Source organism: Coffea eugenioides, chromosome 9 (assembly GCF_003713205.1).
Source record: "Coffea eugenioides isolate CCC68of chromosome 9, Ceug_1.0, whole genome shotgun sequence".
Taxonomy (NCBI): Eukaryota; Viridiplantae; Streptophyta; class Magnoliopsida; order Gentianales; family Rubiaceae; genus Coffea; species Coffea eugenioides.
This window is the reverse complement of record NC_040043.1, coordinates 4,457,083-4,476,031: the sequence shown is the minus strand read 5'-3', so window position 1 is coordinate 4,476,031 and position 18,949 is coordinate 4,457,083. Positions and strand designations below refer to the sequence as shown.

The 18,949-nt window shown below is 35.2% G+C and overlaps 3 protein-coding genes across 3 annotated transcripts; 1 reads left to right on the top strand and 2 right to left on the bottom strand.

Annotated features, from left to right (window-relative positions):
• Positions 1-3,168: 3,168 nt before the first annotated feature.
• LOC113782025 (cysteine-rich repeat secretory protein 38-like) lies at positions 3,169-3,855 on the bottom strand. The gene has a single exon (XM_027327939.1). The coding sequence runs from the start codon at positions 3,853-3,855 to the stop codon at positions 3,169-3,171; it is 687 nt and encodes a 228-aa protein (XP_027183740.1).
• Positions 3,856-10,172: 6,317 nt separating this feature from the next.
• LOC113782024 (cysteine-rich repeat secretory protein 38-like) lies at positions 10,173-10,901 on the top strand. The gene has a single exon (XM_027327938.1). It carries the CDS (start codon positions 10,173-10,175, stop codon positions 10,899-10,901), a length of 729 nt encoding a protein of 242 aa, XP_027183739.1.
• A 1,354-nt stretch (positions 10,902-12,255) lies between these two features.
• Positions 12,256-16,405, bottom strand: LOC113783345. Its single transcript, XM_027329453.1, has 7 exons — positions 15,895-16,405; positions 15,313-15,424; positions 14,034-14,193; positions 13,451-13,599; positions 13,213-13,364; positions 12,707-12,821; positions 12,256-12,633 (listed from the first exon to the last, which is right to left on the bottom strand). Exons 1-7 carry the CDS (start codon positions 16,350-16,352, stop codon positions 12,493-12,495), a joined length of 1,287 nt encoding a protein of 428 aa, XP_027185254.1. The 5' UTR covers positions 16,353-16,405; the 3' UTR covers positions 12,256-12,492.
• Positions 16,406-18,949: the final 2,544 nt, after the last annotated feature.

Here is an 18,949-nt window from a genome sequence, read left to right as displayed (position 1 = left end):
TGCTGGCTGGAAAAAGGATTGGATTGGAGATTAATTAGAGCAAGTCGTGTTCTTCTTAAAATCATTTTTGCTGCAGTTATATAGGATACTGCTCAACCTCTGGAATAATTTTAATTATCTTAATATCCATCAAATTATTTAACTTGTCTTATCCAATAAAATAATTAATTTGCTAGCCTAATGATTTGATTTATCCATGTGTTTTGTTCCTTTTGCTTGTTTGTCGCACGCCATGTAATTTCTCTGTGATAGTTTCCTTGTTGGAGCTTGGCAGATGCTCATCAATGGTTGTCCTTGATGGAACCAGCCGATCAAACCTCTCTACACCATAGAAACAATTATTGTGCTGCTTAAAATTAATTGTCCTTGGATGTGAACTCTAATATGTTTTTTAATCTGAATTTCTATGCGCATTATAATAGCTAAGCCTGCCTATCAAATAAATTGATGGGTTGGTAGTTCTGATGAATTGGTTAGTACGAGCCTTCAACAATTATGGGTAATATTTTGAGGGGTTCATAATAAAACCAATCTTGTACTATAAGGCAAAATTGAGATATGTACCATTCTTCTACATAATTAACGTAGAAAACTTTAAACAAGTTGTCTATAATAAACGCGATATGTATATAAAGAAATATTAATTTTATATATACTATCAGTGTATATACTATTACCATTTTTAACAGAATTTATGCACCGTCAATGTGTAATGCTTAGGACATAGGTTAGGCAATGACGACTGGGCCTAAACTTTTGACCCATAATGTTTAAGCCAAGCTATCAATATCGCGTGCTAATCCAATATTTTGCCATAAACTACAAACCCTAAATGTTTAAATTAGGATCAGTTGGACCTAGGGGTGTCAACGGGTCGGGCTCGAGTCAGAAATGAAAATTTTGGACCCGAACCCGACGGGTCTTGATCTTAGAGTCCAAGAATCGGGTCCGACGGATCCGAGTCGAATCCATGTCAGGCCCGGGTCTAAAGGGTTCAAAATTAAATCCAAAATCAATCACAAATCCAATCTCCAAATTTAAACAAATCAAATTACAAAAATAAATCACAAATAACTTGCAATAGTCAATCCAAAACTAACCACAAATCAATCTATAAAGTCATTACTAAATTGTTAATTTGATAAAAGAATATATTTAGAAATATTTACATTTTATAATTATTAATATATTGTTCGGATCCGGGTCGAATACGGGTCAGAATTCTATATTCCGTATCCGACTCCTTTTTTTGTTAGAGTAAATGGGTCCAGATCTGGGTTCGAGTATCGAAATTATTTTTCAATCCAAACTTAAAAAAATTTTATCAAGCCCGGATCCAAACCCGACCCGTTGACACCCCTAGTTGAACCAATAACTTTTGATGTCATTAACCCCAAAGTGTTAGTGTGGGATCGCCCAATAGCTTTTAAGCCTAAACTACTCAAGTCGCGACCTATTAGCCTATGTGTGTGCAATAAAAAAAATACATAATATTTATAGTGAATGAATTTTACATACATTTGTTCATTGTTAAATAAAAATTTTAATCTTGTAAATTATTTTGACAAAATTATTGTGATGTTGGTAGTTATTGCTTAGGGTAGTTACATTGAAAAAAAATATATGTTTAAATGATAAATTAAATAATGCTTATAGTAGTAGTTATCTTGACACCATGTGTTTGAATAATTAAAGTAAAATTAGCTTTTATAAGGGCAAAAATGTAAGTACGTAAAGTGACATAAAACATTAGCACCAAACTCTGTCCTTTCTCATTATATATAGAATATAGATATTCATTTTGATATCAACTGTACCACTATTAGTTTGTGGGTGACCCAATAATTTTTGGACATAAACTACTAGTGAGGGTGAAGTATTTAAGTCAAATTATTAGTAGCTCGCCATCCAAAGTATTACCTATTACCTATACTTTTATTATTATTTGTTTCTAAATGTTGGATGCACGACATGTAGTGTAACAAAAATTAATCCTTGCAGAAAGTAAAAATACAAGATTACAAATTAGAGAAAAGCATCCTCCTACACTGTCCATAGCGTTGAAGGGAAATTTTGTGAAGCTAATAGCTTTTTGCATCATATTTAGTTGATACTTAGTTGAATTGTTCAACTGTTTGGATCATATTTTTGCTCATCAAATAAAGTGAAGTATGTTTTACAAATTTTAACAAGTGACAAAATTTGTTGTGTTTGTATATGTCATTGTGTTAGTGTCTGCATTAGTTAGTTTAGTGTTTACATCAAGTCTTGCTTTTCATTTCTCTCTTCTTTTGATAGAGATCAATTTTAGGTGATTTCCACTCCGATCACCACTAGCGATAGAGATGGGGACATCTCCAGAATTACAAATCTTTGAGAATATTTATAAATTACTCACTAAAGCAGTCCTAACTTACGTAATGGAATTTGAGTACATGACTTTTTTTTTTATGAAAGAGTCCTTCAATCTCTTTTTAAGTGTTGCCTTTTTATTTCTTAATAACTTTCATTCATCCAAATAACTAATTAGTAACTCAACTATGTTTACAAAAGTTTTGGAGCAAATTGTAACACTTCTCTGTCTATTTCCTTCACTCCTAAATTATTATCACTGTACAAAAGCAAAGGACTTTTTCGGGCAAACATGATATTCAATTAGAGATGGCAATGGACCGGGAATGGGACTAGGAACCCTCCCCTCTTCCCCGCCCCAACCCCTGTCGTTGCACCTAACCCATTGCATTTCTTTTCTTTTCTACTGAACTTCCAACCCCTGTTTGTTTCTCTCTCTCTTTTTTGTTTTAATACCATTTTCTCTTAGGCATTTTATGAAATAAGTTTTGGACCATTTAGCCAAAAGAAAAGATACAAACAAAAAGGACCCAAGATAAGCAAGCTATACTTACTGCTGATCAAAAGCTACATGCGTAAAAATATCACTTAATGTGATAGGCGATTCTCCTCGGAGAAGAATTAGGAAATCTAGGTATTCCTACCAAATTTATATAACTTCAACAAAGTTGAAAATCAAAAGGCAACAAATTGGAATCACAACTCGGACAACTATAACTGATCAACAGCACACATTCTTCTAACACCTGAACGATGTTAAATATCTTCAATTCCAACGTAGAATATTGCAGAAGCTAGCATAGCCACCTTTGCATTTTAAGCATTGAAGAAAGCATACAACAAATATTGTAGGGTGCAAGTTGACGTGTAGATCTGAGTCCCGTTCCCATAAATTTTAGGAACTATACTAACCAATCCATCAACGCAAGTCTTACAATCTGCTGGGGAAAGGTCCAAGGTGCATTGAACCAAACCATATAGATTTTTCGATCCTGCAAGCTTTACCTCTCCTCTGGCGAACAACTTCTTAGACGCGGAAGCTTCTCCTGCAAGTTGATTTAACAATCCCTCCACCTTTTCTAAGGGTGCAATGTTGCTTAGATTTTCTTTTTCCAAGATGAAGAATGCCAGCGAGTTGGGATCATCAATCTTGCCGAAGAAATCATCGTCCGAGTATCTCAAAAGACAACCCTGGAACCAAGCAAATGCGGATTTATAAAATGGACATTTCCCCCGAACCCATCTGACCATTTCAGAAATGCAGGTTTTGCAGTCTGCTGTTGAAACGTCCGCTCTACATTGAGCTCGGCCATAAGCCCTGTTACTGTTTTCCACCGCCCCGGCATATGCAAGACCGAACCCGGTTGCGGGAGTTTTGTTGGAAAGATCGTGTAAGATGAAGTCCAAGTTGTTTTCATACTCGCTGCCGCTAGTAAAGTTCCTGTTATCTGGAAAGCCGCAAACGTGGTCGACGGGCTTAAAGAGGTCGACTCCAGCAGCCATTTCTGCGAAAATGGCGATTGAGAGAATGTAGAGGAAAAGGTTTAATTTTAGAGCCATGTTCTCAAGATTTCAATGGATTGCAGGAGATCGATCCTGCTGCAACTTAAATATAGTAGTAGTGCTAGGTCGTATTAGTAATTTAATTAGTAGTGTAGTGTAACTTTTTCTTCCATTTCCTTTGTGGTTGGGATTATATGTGCGTCCGGTACCTTTTTTCAGCACGACAAGTGTGGCATCGAGAGGCCCTATCATGTAAACTTCATCAGTAGAAGTTTCCTGTGACAGCTTCATGTTTGGAGTGGAGCACATGCTGATCACTGGTTGTCTTTGACGGCACAAACCGAATGTGCGTGTCCAAATGTTTTTGTATATATTATCTTTAATTCGGAATTTGTGATGACAATAGTTTATAGTGCAGAAATAGTAAGCATGCATTTGTAGGAAACCTTGTTCATAGAGGTATCGTTCTAATAATGTTTCATCTGATCATCATCTTTATCAAACAATAATATTCCTCAACATTATTTCAAGTGTAAAATAATCAAAAAAATTTTAAGATTAATGCAGTTTATCTCTACAAATGAACCCCTGAATTAGCACAAGAAACAAGCGGACAAGTTCCTCTTTAGTCTTTACTCTTTGTCCATTATAGTATGGGAAAAATCCATTTTTCATCCTCAAACTTTGTGACTAAGACACATTTGGTCCCCAAACTTTTTGACCAGACACATTGAATACATGTATTAACTATTTTTTGCCACATTTAGTCAAAAAACGGGAAAATTTTCAATTTGGACGGTGAAACCCACGTGGCCGTTAACTTATGCATCGGGAATCAATGCAAGTCAGACTAAAGTCCACACATTCTCTCTCTAATGCAAGTCGACACAAAATGTTGACTAAAAGTACACTCAAAGTCTACGGGTAGAGCTCCTAAATGATGAGTTCTGAGGTCTGCAGTTTTTTTTTTTTTTACAATGAGCTCTTCACAGGGTAATTCTTACATCTTTTTGTTTATTGATCTCATGTAGCTCTCTTTTTGGTAGTTCTTGTGATCACTATATTTATTGTTTCTAAAGGTTCATGTTCATGGACTGATATCCCTCAAAAATTACGTTTCAAGTTGATTATGAGACAAAGTTTTGGAATGAACAAGTAAAAAAAACAAAGAAAACAAAAACTCATTCTTTTCCTACACCATTAAGTAGAAAAAGCACTGAGGAGATAACACAATCTTCATATCACACAATCTCATATATGAAGATGCACAACAACCATTTCACGCAATTAATAATAGGAAAAGCATGAAATAAAGAATATATACTAAACATATGGGATTGCAGATTTTATTACAACTTCAGTCAAAGTTCTGCCCCATGAAAGCATGCTATTTCTACGTTTACAAAGCATGCCCCATGAAACATATGATAGTGCAGATTTTAGGAAAGGCATGCCCCATGAATGCACCCGTTTTTTGACTAAATGTGGCAAAAAATAGTTAATACATGTACTCAATGTGTCTGGTCAAAAAGTTTGGGGACCAAATGTGTCTTAGTCACAAAGTTTGAGGATGAAAAATGAATTTTTCCCATTATAGTATGGATTCACCGAAGACCGCCACAATGAATTGCTTTCTAGAGCGACTCAATTAATCTTGCATTGGCCAATTCTAGGATTACCCAAAAAAAATTCTGACATTTTCAGCCATTCTTAAATTTTTATTAACTCGTGAAGATCCACAAATAGCATATCTGGTTTCAACCGTGGCAGCCTGCATGACCAATTTCTTTCAAAGTTCAGGGAGCTCACACTTCTCTTTTGGAAATGCATGTCAGAATAGCCTGGTAAAAGTTCATAGAAATGAAAAAGGGGAGTTAACTTGGTTAATGCAATCGGTAAAACCATGTCAAACAATTTAACTTGTAGGAGTTAAACACGTGTTCTCAGATAGGTAATTTGCTTGAAATCAAGATCCAACGCATCCAAGCCAAACTAAATTCAATCTTTGGCTCGGACATCAGATGTCTTCCAGTTCTAGCTATCCACAATATTAATGGACATCTTCCCCAAATCCAGCAGAAAATATGATAACACTTGGCAATTCTCTTATTCAATCCTTACAATAGAACTCCTGCAACAGGGAACGAGTAAACATCTGTGGTAGGAGAGCATGATCTGTACACCGTTCAGGGAGATGTCTCAAGAGCAGACTGTAGAAACCTGCATTTTTCACCAGACCGTTACTTACGATTGAGCTTCGAAGTTTGAACCTAGACTTCTAGTCAAGTGGAAGCCCATAAACTTTTCTTGTCAAGTCCATTTTAGTCGATTTATTAAGTACAGCCAATTATCTTTAGTGCTAGATGCATAGCAGCTGATTTTGTGAAGTTTATTTTTCTTGTCTAGTCTTTTCAGTCAAGTGTTTTACTCGATCTTTCAGTTTTCACAAACTTTTGCAGCTATACAGAACTTTTCAGATAAACTACAAGCTAATTAATGCTACTCTTGAAGTGCTGCTGAAGCATGTACAATTCTCCTGAATCCTGTTTCATCGTTTACTATAATTTTATACAGTAGCAAGTGGTAAAGAGTGATATCCTATATTTGGTCCTTTTTTTTTAGACTGAAACTGATTGTCTTTCACTGTATGAACCTATCAAGCCTCTTAACGAGTATCAGAAGCTTTTGTTTTGTGCAATTTTGTCTAGATTTGGTGATGATAAGGCTTTGATTGATTTGACCAATTGCAAAATGGAGCTTATAATTGCAACTTTGCTGCAATTGTTCGGATTGCATTTTTTTATATATATTTTTTTAGAAAAATTACTGTAGCGATTTGATTTGATATATATATATATGAGATAAAAAGGTGATTGAAAAATGTGTTCATGAAAAACGTAACAATTTTTCTTTGGAAAATTGCTTTCCAAACAATTTGTAGCTTGAATTATACTTTAATTAGTGATCTTCAATTCTTGCTTCCCTTTTAGCAAACCAGTAGATATTCAATAATATATGTATTTTCCCGCATAGCCGATCGAATATTTTGGGACTTCACACAAATTAGAAAATATTTATAAAAAAAAAAAAGGGCAAAAAGAATGTGGGGACTTCGCAGAGAAAATTTTCAAAAAGAGTGTAAGTCCAGTTAGAGACAGCCCATCTGGCATTTCTGGGCTCAGAGAGCACCGATCTGTTATCCTTCCACTGCCAAGAGCGGGTGGTCTTCGTTGCTCTGTGAAACCAGCCTCACGCAGTCCCCACCTCCCTAAAGAGCACATGATCCAAGCCTTCGCCCAGATCACATGGCCCAACTCCTAGCTTGGACCGGGCAGACCAGCAACGAGCAGCCGTAAACCCTACCGTCTGGGCTGTGCTCATGTTCTAACACTCCAATGCCCCCACTTGGGTTATAGGCCTGCGTTACCAGGCCCGGCGATCGACTTGGTGGTTTTGGTGCTTATCAGATGATCAAAAATCATTCAGTTTCCAGTGTGGGATAATGTGGAGGAGCATTTTGGAGTGCTCATAGCCTAAATGAACCTGCAACTTTGTTGTGCACGAAAGTCAGCTACTTCTTATTATTCAAAGTAATCCTAATCTACAAGAAATATAATATCATTTTGCTGAGCAACAGAAGAACTTACATAATTTTTGAACTAGGAATCATTTGCCTGCATTAGAAGCGCATAAACAAAGGCTCAAGCAAGGGAAGAACCTGGCAAAACTATTATGGCTAGTTTGGGAGATAGGATTTGAGCAGAAAAGAAAAGAAAGGAAGAGAAAGATAGATGTTTCTGATGCTTGGGAGATTTAGTGAAATAAAAAAGAAAAGAAAGCAACTGATTTGGAAGGAGAAAAACAGCAGCTACAGTTAAAAAACTTTTTTATTCCAAATCGGGTAGAAAGCAAAGAAAAGCCGCAGAGAGCCTACAAAAAATTATAAAATTGCCCATTCTATTCTTGAAAAACTATTGGATGAGATTTTTACTGACCAATATGTTCAAAATCATTTCTTTTCTTTCATAAACTTCCAAACAACATTAAAATCGTTTCTCTTCTTTTCTTATCCTTTCTTTTCTCTCATAACTTAATCTTTCTCTTCTTTTCTTTTCTTTTCTATCCTCAACTCCCAAACTAGCTATTAGACATAGGTGATGGAAACTTCTGCACTACTTTTACTGATGCGGAGCTCCAAAGATTTAACGATTTCCCTTTGATGCACTGGGCATTACCAAGAAATTCATTGTCTGAATTAGGCATGTCAATAGGTCGAGTCTTACCCAAATCCAATATAGACCCAATTTATTTGGGTAGGATTTGGATTTAATTTCTCAAATCCAGATCCTACCCAAACCCAGACCCTACGAGAGAGTCGTGGGTCTGGGTAAGGTCTGAATTTTCAGAATTCATATCCAAATCCAGACCCATACCAGACCTTACCCAGACCCAATATATTTAATAAAATAATATATATTAGAAAATTTATGAAATAATATAATATTTTATGGCTATTAGATCAAATACAGTAAGATTTTATGACATCAGAATCTGCAATTAATGTTGGTGGTTGGATGATTAATGAGACTCGTGCCAAATTGCTACTACATGTGGTTGAAACATTAGTGACTACTGATGATTGGATTGCATCAAAGAAAAAATGAGTAAGTGTTTATAAATCTTCTTATACTATTATTTATTTGCCATCGGTTCTTAATCAAATAATTTTTATCTCATTCACTATTTTAATGTTGGATTGCGAGACATCTGCCATCATTGAGGTTTAAATAAGCAAAAGAGGTACAAAATTACATTTTTTTTAATAAAACTAAATATTTATATATGTTATGGTTGTTTTCTTTTTTAAAAACTAATCCTAGTTGTCATTGTAATTGATACAAACTTTTTCAAGAAAAGGAGAAAAGATAAAGGCAAATAAATGAAATATTGATATGGATGCAGTTGAATTTTTAAAAATATATAGAAGTAGTCAATAATAATTCTTTCTTTGAGTTCAAAATATTGCATTCAATTTGTTGAATGTTAATTTTATTATTTGAAAACAAAAATTGGATGATATTTCTATTATTTATGAACTCTATATATTTTTAATACATTTTTACTTTAGTATTTTAAAAAAATACCTATAGATGCCCATTGGATACCCAGATCCATAAGGGTCTGGATATGGATTTACTTTTTCATACCCAAAAGGGTCTGGATCTGGATTTGGATCTAACTAAATTAAATGGATCTAACCCAAACCCTACCCATTGACATGCCTAGTCTGAATATTCATTTATAGAAACGGATTTCTTACCTAGCATGTAATTGAATGGACTACTTTTGGTGAATCCATGTCTTAGCCTCGGCGAATGCCTGATATCACCCCGTTACTTTACCAAGGCAGCCTAATTTAATATAGTGTTCAGTGTTTTTCTTATTGACCTCCGACAGTAATATTCATAGATTATGATGAAAAAGCATGGCCTGGTTGAGCTAGGAGTTCCACTCCTAAAAGGGCAATTCTGGTGGAACTTAGAGATCCAGAAAATGGTTAACTTTCTGCAGAAATGCACAAAACGTTACATGCTACTCCAGTAATCATCAGAAATCAATGTGTATCTTGCCTTAAATTAGGGAATTTACTTTGAACTATTGCATTTTCTTTCCAGAATCCAATCCAGATGGTTTCCATATTCATTCCCTCTTTTTCATGTATGTACCCATGCGTCTGAAACTGTCGGGACAAGAGTGTGCAATCAGGAAATTGGCAGGCTGTAATTTCGCAATTGTTGCTTCTTGATTGGACCTCAGCAGTATATACCACTTACTGGTCGTCTTGTACCATAACAATTCGGGGCTAAAAGCCAAGGTAACAGGCCTGGGTAAATTACAAACAAGCTTCCTCCTATATCAATATTACATCTCATATTGCTACAAGTCTGTAAAATCTGTTTCTCTCCCTCTTTCCTTGATCTTTCATTGTTCCCTTTTCGCCTGTGCCATTCAATTTTTTTTTTTTTACAACTTAATCGAAGAAAAAGTTAACCGAGTGAGGATAAATTTCTTGAATCTTATTTACTGAACAGCTTCGTACAAGACAACCCCAAAATTTACAACAAACTCAAAAAAGCAAGTCAGCCTGCAGCGAAGGCAATCTTCTCAATGGACAAAAAACCTGGGAAAAAGAAACATTGATCGGAAGGTACTAGGAAAGCTTCGAAATGATCACTGACGATATATGTATTGGCATGGCTATAAATGCTGCATAAGACTGAGGAGATAGCCACCTCCACAACATTGATCCTTCTAACATGGATTTCCAAAAACTGAGCTTTACCATTGCTGTTCTATGCATTGCTTTGTTAGCCCAAATCGCAGCTGGGGCTGAACCTCTCTACCATACTTGCACCACCTATAAAAACTTTACAGCCAACAGTGACTATGACAGGAACTTGAACATTCTTTTAAACGATCTTTACTATAATACTCCTGCATCAGGATACAAGTACATATCTGTATCGGGAAAAAATGACTCAGTTTATGGCTCAGCTCTCTGTAGAGGAGATATCTCAAAGGCCGACTGTCAAATCTGTGTTTTTGAGGCAGCAAAAGTGATTCGCCAAATCTGTCCATACAATATAGCAGCAAACATTTGGTACGACTATTGTTCACTGGAATACTCAAACTTCAACGATTTTGGATACCCTTTAAGTACAGGGTATTTCATAAGGAGTGAATTTCGTGTAAGCAGCCCTCTATCATCACTGGCTCAAATTCAGAAGTTTTTGTACGGATTGTCTGATGAGGCTTCTGCATCAAAGAATTTGTTTGCTAAAGGGATTACTGAGATTGAAGGACATTTACTACTGTACGTCTATGGATTGGTTCAGTGCCCCTTGGATTTGACTCCTGCCAATTGTAGCACTTGCATTAAGGGAAGGATTGATGATCTTTCCGATCTCTTTGATGGGAAAGGAGCTCAATTTCTTAGTGCAACTTGCAACGTTAGATACGAGTTATATCCTTTCTTCAAGCCTTAAAATCAAAGGGATCAAGCTAATGTTCTGCTGCTGGAATGATCAGTCTCGTCTCGTCTTGTTATGTTTAGGAGTCGGGTTCCTTCTTGAGAATTGTGTTTCCAAAAAATAGACGATGGTCTATGATTTGTTATGGTTGTAATCTGAACTTGGACTGCTAGTCCAATTGAAATTCAACAATCTTTTCTTGTTTAGTGGATTTCCTTGCTCCTTTTATCTTTGGATAGCCAATTTAGTCTTCAATAAAGTTCCTTTTATCAAAAGATTATTTTCAGTTTTGGCATGCTCTTGGAACCATAGATCGTTTACAGGAATTTTTTTATTTTTTTATCTTTTTTGTAAACAAAATGTTTGAGTAGTTATCAACACAGTTCTTACATTGACAGTGAGATTCAAACAGACAACCTTTTGTGAAGAAGTAACTTGTCCTTATCAATTTGTATCGGCACTGCCCCCATATCTACCCGCACTATTTCAACCAACCACAGGGAGAGTCTAGGCTCTATTCTACATCTTTAACAAGTTTAGATGCAAATCTTGCAAGTCATTGACTCGTTTCATTTCCTACTCTATTCATGAGGGAAATGCACACAAGTCTAAAGGATCGTGTGACAGAAAAATAGTGAAACCGCAAGAATCAGAGGCATCAGGTCCGCATAATGCACAATCTCTCAATTAACAAATGCCTGTTTTATGTTTACAATGACCAAACTATTTGTATTTGGTCACTGGAAGACAGAAAGCCCAAAGGTAGTGTAAGCTACAGACTTTGTAGTGGGTAGGTAATCAGCAGACTTTATAGCGGGTAGGTTCACATTTGTTAGATATACAAACTCATCGACTAAAATGGTTTAGTTTTGTATTACAGATGACAAACCCCATATCTTGTGCATCAACTGACACAAGTAACTTGCGTGGCCATTTTGGCCAAACCAGAATCCAGAACTACTAGTTGAGTCCCTCGAGATGAATTAAGCGAAGCATGTTTTGAGAGTTGAGACCATACGCAAGAAAATATCAAGATAGTCTCTTATGCATTGTACGTTTTTAGAATGAGAGTGTACACGTACCATTGCCAGATGCCAATGACACTTTCACTCGTTAAACAAGGGTTTCCTTTTCTCCCTCCTTTTATTTTTTCCCACATTTCTCAGCCAAAAATAAAACTAGAAGAAGAGGTAAAATCTACATTTAACTGACTCGATAAAAGAAAGAAATTGTCCAAGAAAAATGCAAATCCAAGACAAACATCAAGTTTCACTGCATACTTATATGCAAATCAACCAGTACAATTCAAGAATACTCATTAAATCATCAAAATAACTTATATGGAGGGATCTGTAACGAAGACTTGCACTGGAGAAAACATTCCGTGGGATATTTTGAACTAGCAATGCACGCTATTCTAGTTGTCGATGACTGGGCAGCAAATTTCCATTGAAAAATTACAAAGAATGATATTTTCAAGATCTTCTTTCTCTTTTCAATTTCCCTATCAAATTAGAAGCATAATCTAAAGGATATACACAAAAACTGACCGGCAATCAGCATTAGCAAAAATGAATGATTCCTTCGCCATTGTAACCTAGAGGTGTCATAGAGACGTAATTGCTGATCTGTGGGCAATATCATAAACAGATATGAGGATTTCTGCAGCTATAAGTATAATGATAAGCCATTCCAGAAAATCTGACTTCCTATTTTGAAGGATCTCCTGGAGAAAACGGATATTATGCTGCAAGAAAAGGGCAATATGTCAAAAACAACCATCAGAACTACAAAAGGCCATTTTCGCAACAAAAAATTACCTCCACAAATTTCAACTTAAAATCCAGGCTTGCAAATCTCTGAGTCAATTCAAATTCATCCCTGAGATATTCCCATATTTGAGCATACTTAGCATCCTTCCACGCTATGTCTGACCTGAAGGAAACAAGGTCTGTTAGAAACCATAAGATTCTTGAATAGCTAAAAATGCCACACAACTAGAAGTCTTTTCAACAAAAAAATATTAACAAAGAATTTGATTTGGCAACAAGATTGTGGCTCATTGAAAAAATTAGCGCTAGTAATACTAAAAAATTTAAAAATTTTTAAATAAAAAAAAAAAAGCAGACAGATGATCCTTTAACAGTTCAGAGAAGGGAAACCAAGCAGCAGAAAGAAGGAAAATAGAAAAGACAGGGTGTCAGGCAAAGGAAAAGATGTTATTTACAAGAAAAGACAAATAACTTTTCAACAATAAGAGTTATGAAGCATCTCTAAGACAAGCCAAGAAAAGATATTTTCTTCCAAGGTGCACCAACATTATTACCGTTCAAAGAGTCCAAGTTTAAGAATCACATCAGCAAGATTGGAATTGGCCTTTCCAACTAGCTGGAAAAGCTTTTTTCGTTCCATCTTGAATGTGCCTGTTTTCTCCATTCCACGATTAATGTCAGTAAATTCTGCAACCATTCCATCAACCTAAAAACACACAATACAGCTTAAATGCCCTTAACTGAGCAATATTTTCACGAAGTGGTAGAACAAAAATTTGAGGGGACACCAACCTGGCGAACATAGTAATCAAGGGCAATACTTTGACCAAGAACACTGCCAATGGTACGAATCCCATCAATATTTAAATATTGCAACATTATGTAATCCAAACCCCCTTGCATCCAAGTGTTCAGAGTTGGCTTTTCTCTGACCTCATATTCTAATTTGAAAGTGTCAAAAGGAAAAAAGTCAGACCAAAAAGCTGTGAGTAATCAAAGGTTGTTAAAAAGCTTTCACTACACAGTTCAACACGCTAATTCGCTGTCTTGAAAAAATTTGAACAGAAGAACAAGAGCAAAGACATATCTCCTACCAATGCTTCTGAAGTGAAAAGCATATAAATAACTGTTTCAACGATATTCTTGGACATTGTAACAGACAAAGATTCTAATTTACAGTAGCAACAGACTTAAACTGCATTTATGGAGCATTCTTTCACCCTAGCTCAAAGCATTAATAGCCGAAAACAGATTTTCCAATACATATCTTGTCACAATATCATTATAAATAACAGAAATGTGATCCTGGGTTCATCAGTTCCAAATTTTACATATTAAAGAAGTCCCAAGTATAACTGTTTGTACCCAAGCTTACCATCTCTTTTCATGTCAGGGAGCATTCCAGAAGCATGTTTTTCTACGATGTTCAAATATCCCTCAATTTCATGATCCCGAACATTAAAAAGGACAATTGAGCCATAGTGAAAAACAACCATGTACGAGCAGTCACTTCCAATTAAACTAGCACCCAGAGCCTGAGGGGAAAAGGGGGGAAATACAGAAAATCAGAAAAAATATATATGTATATATATCACAGAACAACTAACTACAACAAACATAAGGATTTTTTAAAACATTTGCTGCTGCGTGAATTAATCAACTACTCTGAAAATGCACAAGAATCATAAATTTTATCTAGATGATGGAATACATCTGAACTACTCTTATGCCAGCTCCTAGTTTCAGTGAAAACATGTAATTCAATTAGAAAAGGAAAATCTGCATTTGCCTGTCTTGAATTACTTGCAATTACAGATATCCCCTGCTAAGTTTCTGAAATCACATTGACCTCCCTTACTTTCGTATGATGTTAATCATATCCTCGCACGCTTCAATACATAGTTAGAAGTTGCTGACAACATGACAAATTTTAGGAGCATGAGAATGACAGGAAGCTTATTATAAACACATAATACAGAATATGTTTAAAATAAAATAAAATAAGAAAAATACATGGAATGCATAAACACATTAGACAAGATCAATGTATTTTACAAATGAATAAGTATAAAAAAATTATCATGAAAAAGTATTTTGAACTTAACGCATTGATAGAAACATGTTGTCAGTGTTCTTGGTAATATAAAACCATCTAAGTTGAGACAAATAAGACAAGCTAGAAGCTGCATCAAGATCAATCAAATATTCACATTCCAACATTTGACAAATATATATATATATATATATATTCACATTCCAACAGTACACAGAACCTGGTGATAGGATGGACAGGGTCCTAAATAAATTGAATCTTTCCAGTAAAAGAAAAGGAAACATGACAAGTACATGGCATAAATTTATCTGAAAGTGTCAGCACACTGGCTCACTCACATCAGCTTGCTTACATTAAAGATTAATGATTTAACGAGTCAATAGACTTCCAGCAATCATACATAACAAACACGAGAATTTAAATAAAAATTAGTCGCTGAAATATGATACTTCTTTGGACGTTGAATTATTAACATTTGCAGTCAAACCAAAGATTCAAAATGCATTAGCCACAGTCAACTTTTTTTTTCCCAAAAATTACCGCCTAAAGTTGGTTCAACTAGTGAATGTCAAAGGAGAGATGAGATAGAAGAGAAACTTACATTGGGCTCGGACTTGCGCTTGCCAAATCTTAAGACGACATAATTAGTCATACGAGATGAGGGTGGAATTAAATTCGGTTTGTTTTGATCCATTAAGCCCCTTAAGTCCACACTGCAAAAAAAAAAAAAATCATCATAACAAACATTCATACTTTCCACAGAGCACAAAGGCTTATCACCCCAATGGAAGCTAACCAACGGTCGGAAAAAAAAATTTAATCATAAGTGCCTAAATATTGACAAACATTACTAGGAACTTGCAATATATACATATTGTAAGCTCAAATTTTGTTTTTCCATTTTCATTTTGAATTTGACGGGTGCAAAACAAGTGTCAAAATTGTTTCTTTGTACTAAATTCGGTAGGAGTATCTTTTATAGAATAAAAAGAAAGACTAAAACAGCTCGCAAAAAAAATTCATCATATTGATCACCTTTAATCATTAATAAAGTTCACACATACAATCTCCATACAATTAACAATTGCCAGGATAAAAAGAAAAAAAAAGGATCTTTTCCTTCCCAATTTCGAAAAGATGAGAAGAAAAAAGTGAAACTTTAAAAAAAAATGGAAAATCAAACCTAGTGGAGTAGAAATAAGCCCTAACTGGAATAGAACCAGCAATTGCATCATCATCATCATCCACCTCCGACAAAGTCGTAACTTCAGCTTCACTTGCCCCACCATCCCCAATTTCCGAGCAGGAAACGGCGTCGTTCCAGCCCACGGTATTCGGCGACGACGAAACCGAGGATAAGCATTTAGCTACAGCAAAGCCAGGGCTTCGTCTGGAGGCAAAAAATGGATGGGCAGGCATGGATGACGAGGAATGCGAATAATTCCGCGAAATCAAGTTAAATACAAAAGCATTCTTTAACTTACAAGGGTTCGAATGGGGGTTTAGATATTTTGTGGGATTCGAGTGAGTGAAAAGAGTTCGAATTGAAGAAGGAGAAAGTGGGATGGTTTTCATGGGGGCATTGTTGATTATGGAGAATGAGATTTGATAGTAAAACTTGTTTCTCCAAAATCCCGTCATCTTCACCCTTTCTTTCTTCTCTGGTAGTAAAATATTCGCAGGGTTTTTGGCAACGATAGCCGTGGTTTAACTGCTTAACTAAGGGAGGGGCAAGAGGAGGGTTTTAGGGCCTGGCCTGTTTGGAAAAGAAAAATTGTTTGGATTGTAATTTTCCGCAAAAAAAAAAAATTTATATTCTTGTTAACACATTTTTCAATCAATTTTTCCTTTATATATATCAAATCACTATCATATATTTTTTTACAAAAAATTTTAAAAATGGCAATTCAAATGGATTTCTAATTTTTTATCTAATTTAAGTCCTACAAATTAAATTTCAGCCAATGTAGCCTTTTCTTTTATTTTTTTTACTATTATTACTAATAAAATAGATTTAGTTTCTGAGCCTTTTTTCCTTTTTTTTTTGGTTCTTTATTTAGTGCAAATCATGCCAAGAATGATAAACACTTGAAACATTAAATAAGATTTTTCTCAATGATTAGATGGAAATGAGAGAGGGGAAGGGGGTAGTTAAACTTATAAATCAGGGCTGTAAAACGAGTTGAATTCGGGTCAGGTACATTACAATCAATTTCATGTTATAAAATTTTAATAATTTTAAGATTCTACTTTTGTTACAAATTTGAAAAGTATTAACAATACAAAGAAGCAGATTTCAACAATTAGGGCATTTTTTTTTTTTTTTGCAAAAGAAAATGAGGGAGCTAGTAACAAATTATAATGAATGTATTTGTTTATTAAATAAGCGGACAGCCCAATCACTTGACCAATTTTGGCTCAACCTCTTGAGGCTTAATGTCATCTTGCTCCTCCGAAGGAGGTAAGATTCTTATGTCAAGGCCCTAAAAGTGAGAAATTCTCAATTGTGTACCTAAAGCTGGGACTTCCATTCGAACAGATTAGGCCTAGAGCTTTTAACGAACTATGCAGTTTGCAAAAATGTTCGTGTTTGCCTCGCTCAAGTTCAATAAAACTCGATCGTTTAATAAATGAATCAAGCTCAAGTATACAATATTAGGCTTGTTTAATAATCAAATCAAACATAAACATGTTCGCGAACAATTCGAATAATTCATGAACACATATATAATTATAAAAAAATAAATACATTATTTATTTTTAAAAAGTAATTATACATAAATTAGCTTTATTTATTTTTTAAAATCAAAAAATACAAATTAAACTTATTCTAAATAATATATTATTTATTAAAAATATAATTATATCATCTTCAAACTCAAATCTGGTTCGAATTCGAATTCGAATATTTATACAAATAAATGAATCGAAGAGCAATACTTATAGTTCATTTAATATTCGGGTCAAATTCAAACTCTGTTCGTATGATATACGAATAAAGACTGAGTCGAATTCGAATCTTATTCGTATAATATACCCCAGACAAACAAAGTCTGAATCGATTGGACTCATTAAAAGCTCTAAGATTAGCATTTGCTTTCATGGTCTTGGAACAAATTCTTGTAATTTATTCCTATAAAGTCCTAATTCATATCGATACCTCATCCATCTAAAGTTTATGCTTTTGTCCTATCCATAGTTCATGCAGCTACACAAGGCCTAATATGATTATAATACCATCAAGTACCTGCAGCTGCATCTCATACATAGGAAACATGAAAAGGAAACGAATGAAATCATCCCCAAAGCTGGCAGTAGAAAAGATTACCACATAAGCTTTATATTTGCCATTATAGGCATTCATTTGCATCAAATCATCCTCAAAGCCCATGGGGGAAACAAAAACTATTGTGTGCTAAATTATCGAATAGATCCCTTAAATGGTTTAAATTCCAAGAAAGCCCCTTTTCATGACTTAACAGAGGTCAACCGCCGTTGATTTGACGGAGACCAAGCGTGAACTAAATTTGTGGTTTGGAGAAATTATTTGGGACTTTCTAACTCGAGGGGATTTGATTGAGGCACTTATCTAGTTTGGAGGACCAATACGACATTAACCCACTTCATGAGGACCTACCAGAAATTACTTGGCCCTCCAAGATTGATGACCCTCTTCCTCCTCCCTCCTCTTCCTCCCCCTTCAAATGGATAAAAGAGATTAGTATAAATTTTAAAATCTCTAAAGAGTTCAATGAAATTATAAAAAATCTTAGAGAAATTTATTGAAATTATGCCTTTTTTTTTTCTGACGGATTGGGTGTCCGGGTCAATTCTTACGGGGCCCGACTAATCCCACTCCGATCCGGGAGGAGAGGTCCCATCCCCCCGAACATGGTAACCACGGGACTCGAACCTTTGTGGGGAGGCTGAACAACGGCCTTAAAGAAGAAACCGTGACCAAACGAGCTAACCCGTGAGGGGCTATTTAATTAGCGTACTAGTATGTGATGGTTTATTTCCAAATTAAACCTTATACTATGTCAACAAACATGAAAGAAAGGAAAAAAAAATAGAAAAAGGAGAAAATCATCTGTCATTGCTTCAATGCAATTAAAATAATATTGGAAATTTTCGTGAATGTTGAAAACATTCCACAACTAAATGCAACATTGAGAGAGATTCTTGAGTCAACCACCAATCAAGCTAACACATTGTTATCAAAACACCTTGGCAAAATA

Coding starts and splice junctions, on each gene's coding strand:
- LOC113782025 (XM_027327939.1), bottom strand. CDS start 3,855: ATGGCTGCTGGAGTCGACCTCTTTAAGCCCGTCGACCACGTTTGCGGC.
- LOC113782024 (XM_027327938.1), top strand. CDS start 10,173: ATGGATTTCCAAAAACTGAGCTTTACCATTGCTGTTCTATGCATTGCT.
- LOC113783345 (XM_027329453.1), bottom strand. CDS start 16,352: ATGACGGGATTTTGGAGAAACAAGTTTTACTATCAAATCTCATTCTCC. Junction 14,194..15,312: donor AGCGCAAGTCCGAGCCCAAT/GTAAGTTTCTCT, acceptor TTTTCCCCTCAG/GCTCTGGGTGCTAGTTTAAT. Junction 13,600..14,033: donor CCCTGACATGAAAAGAGATG/GTAAGCTTGGGT, acceptor CTTTCAAATTAG/AATATGAGGTCAGAGAAAAG.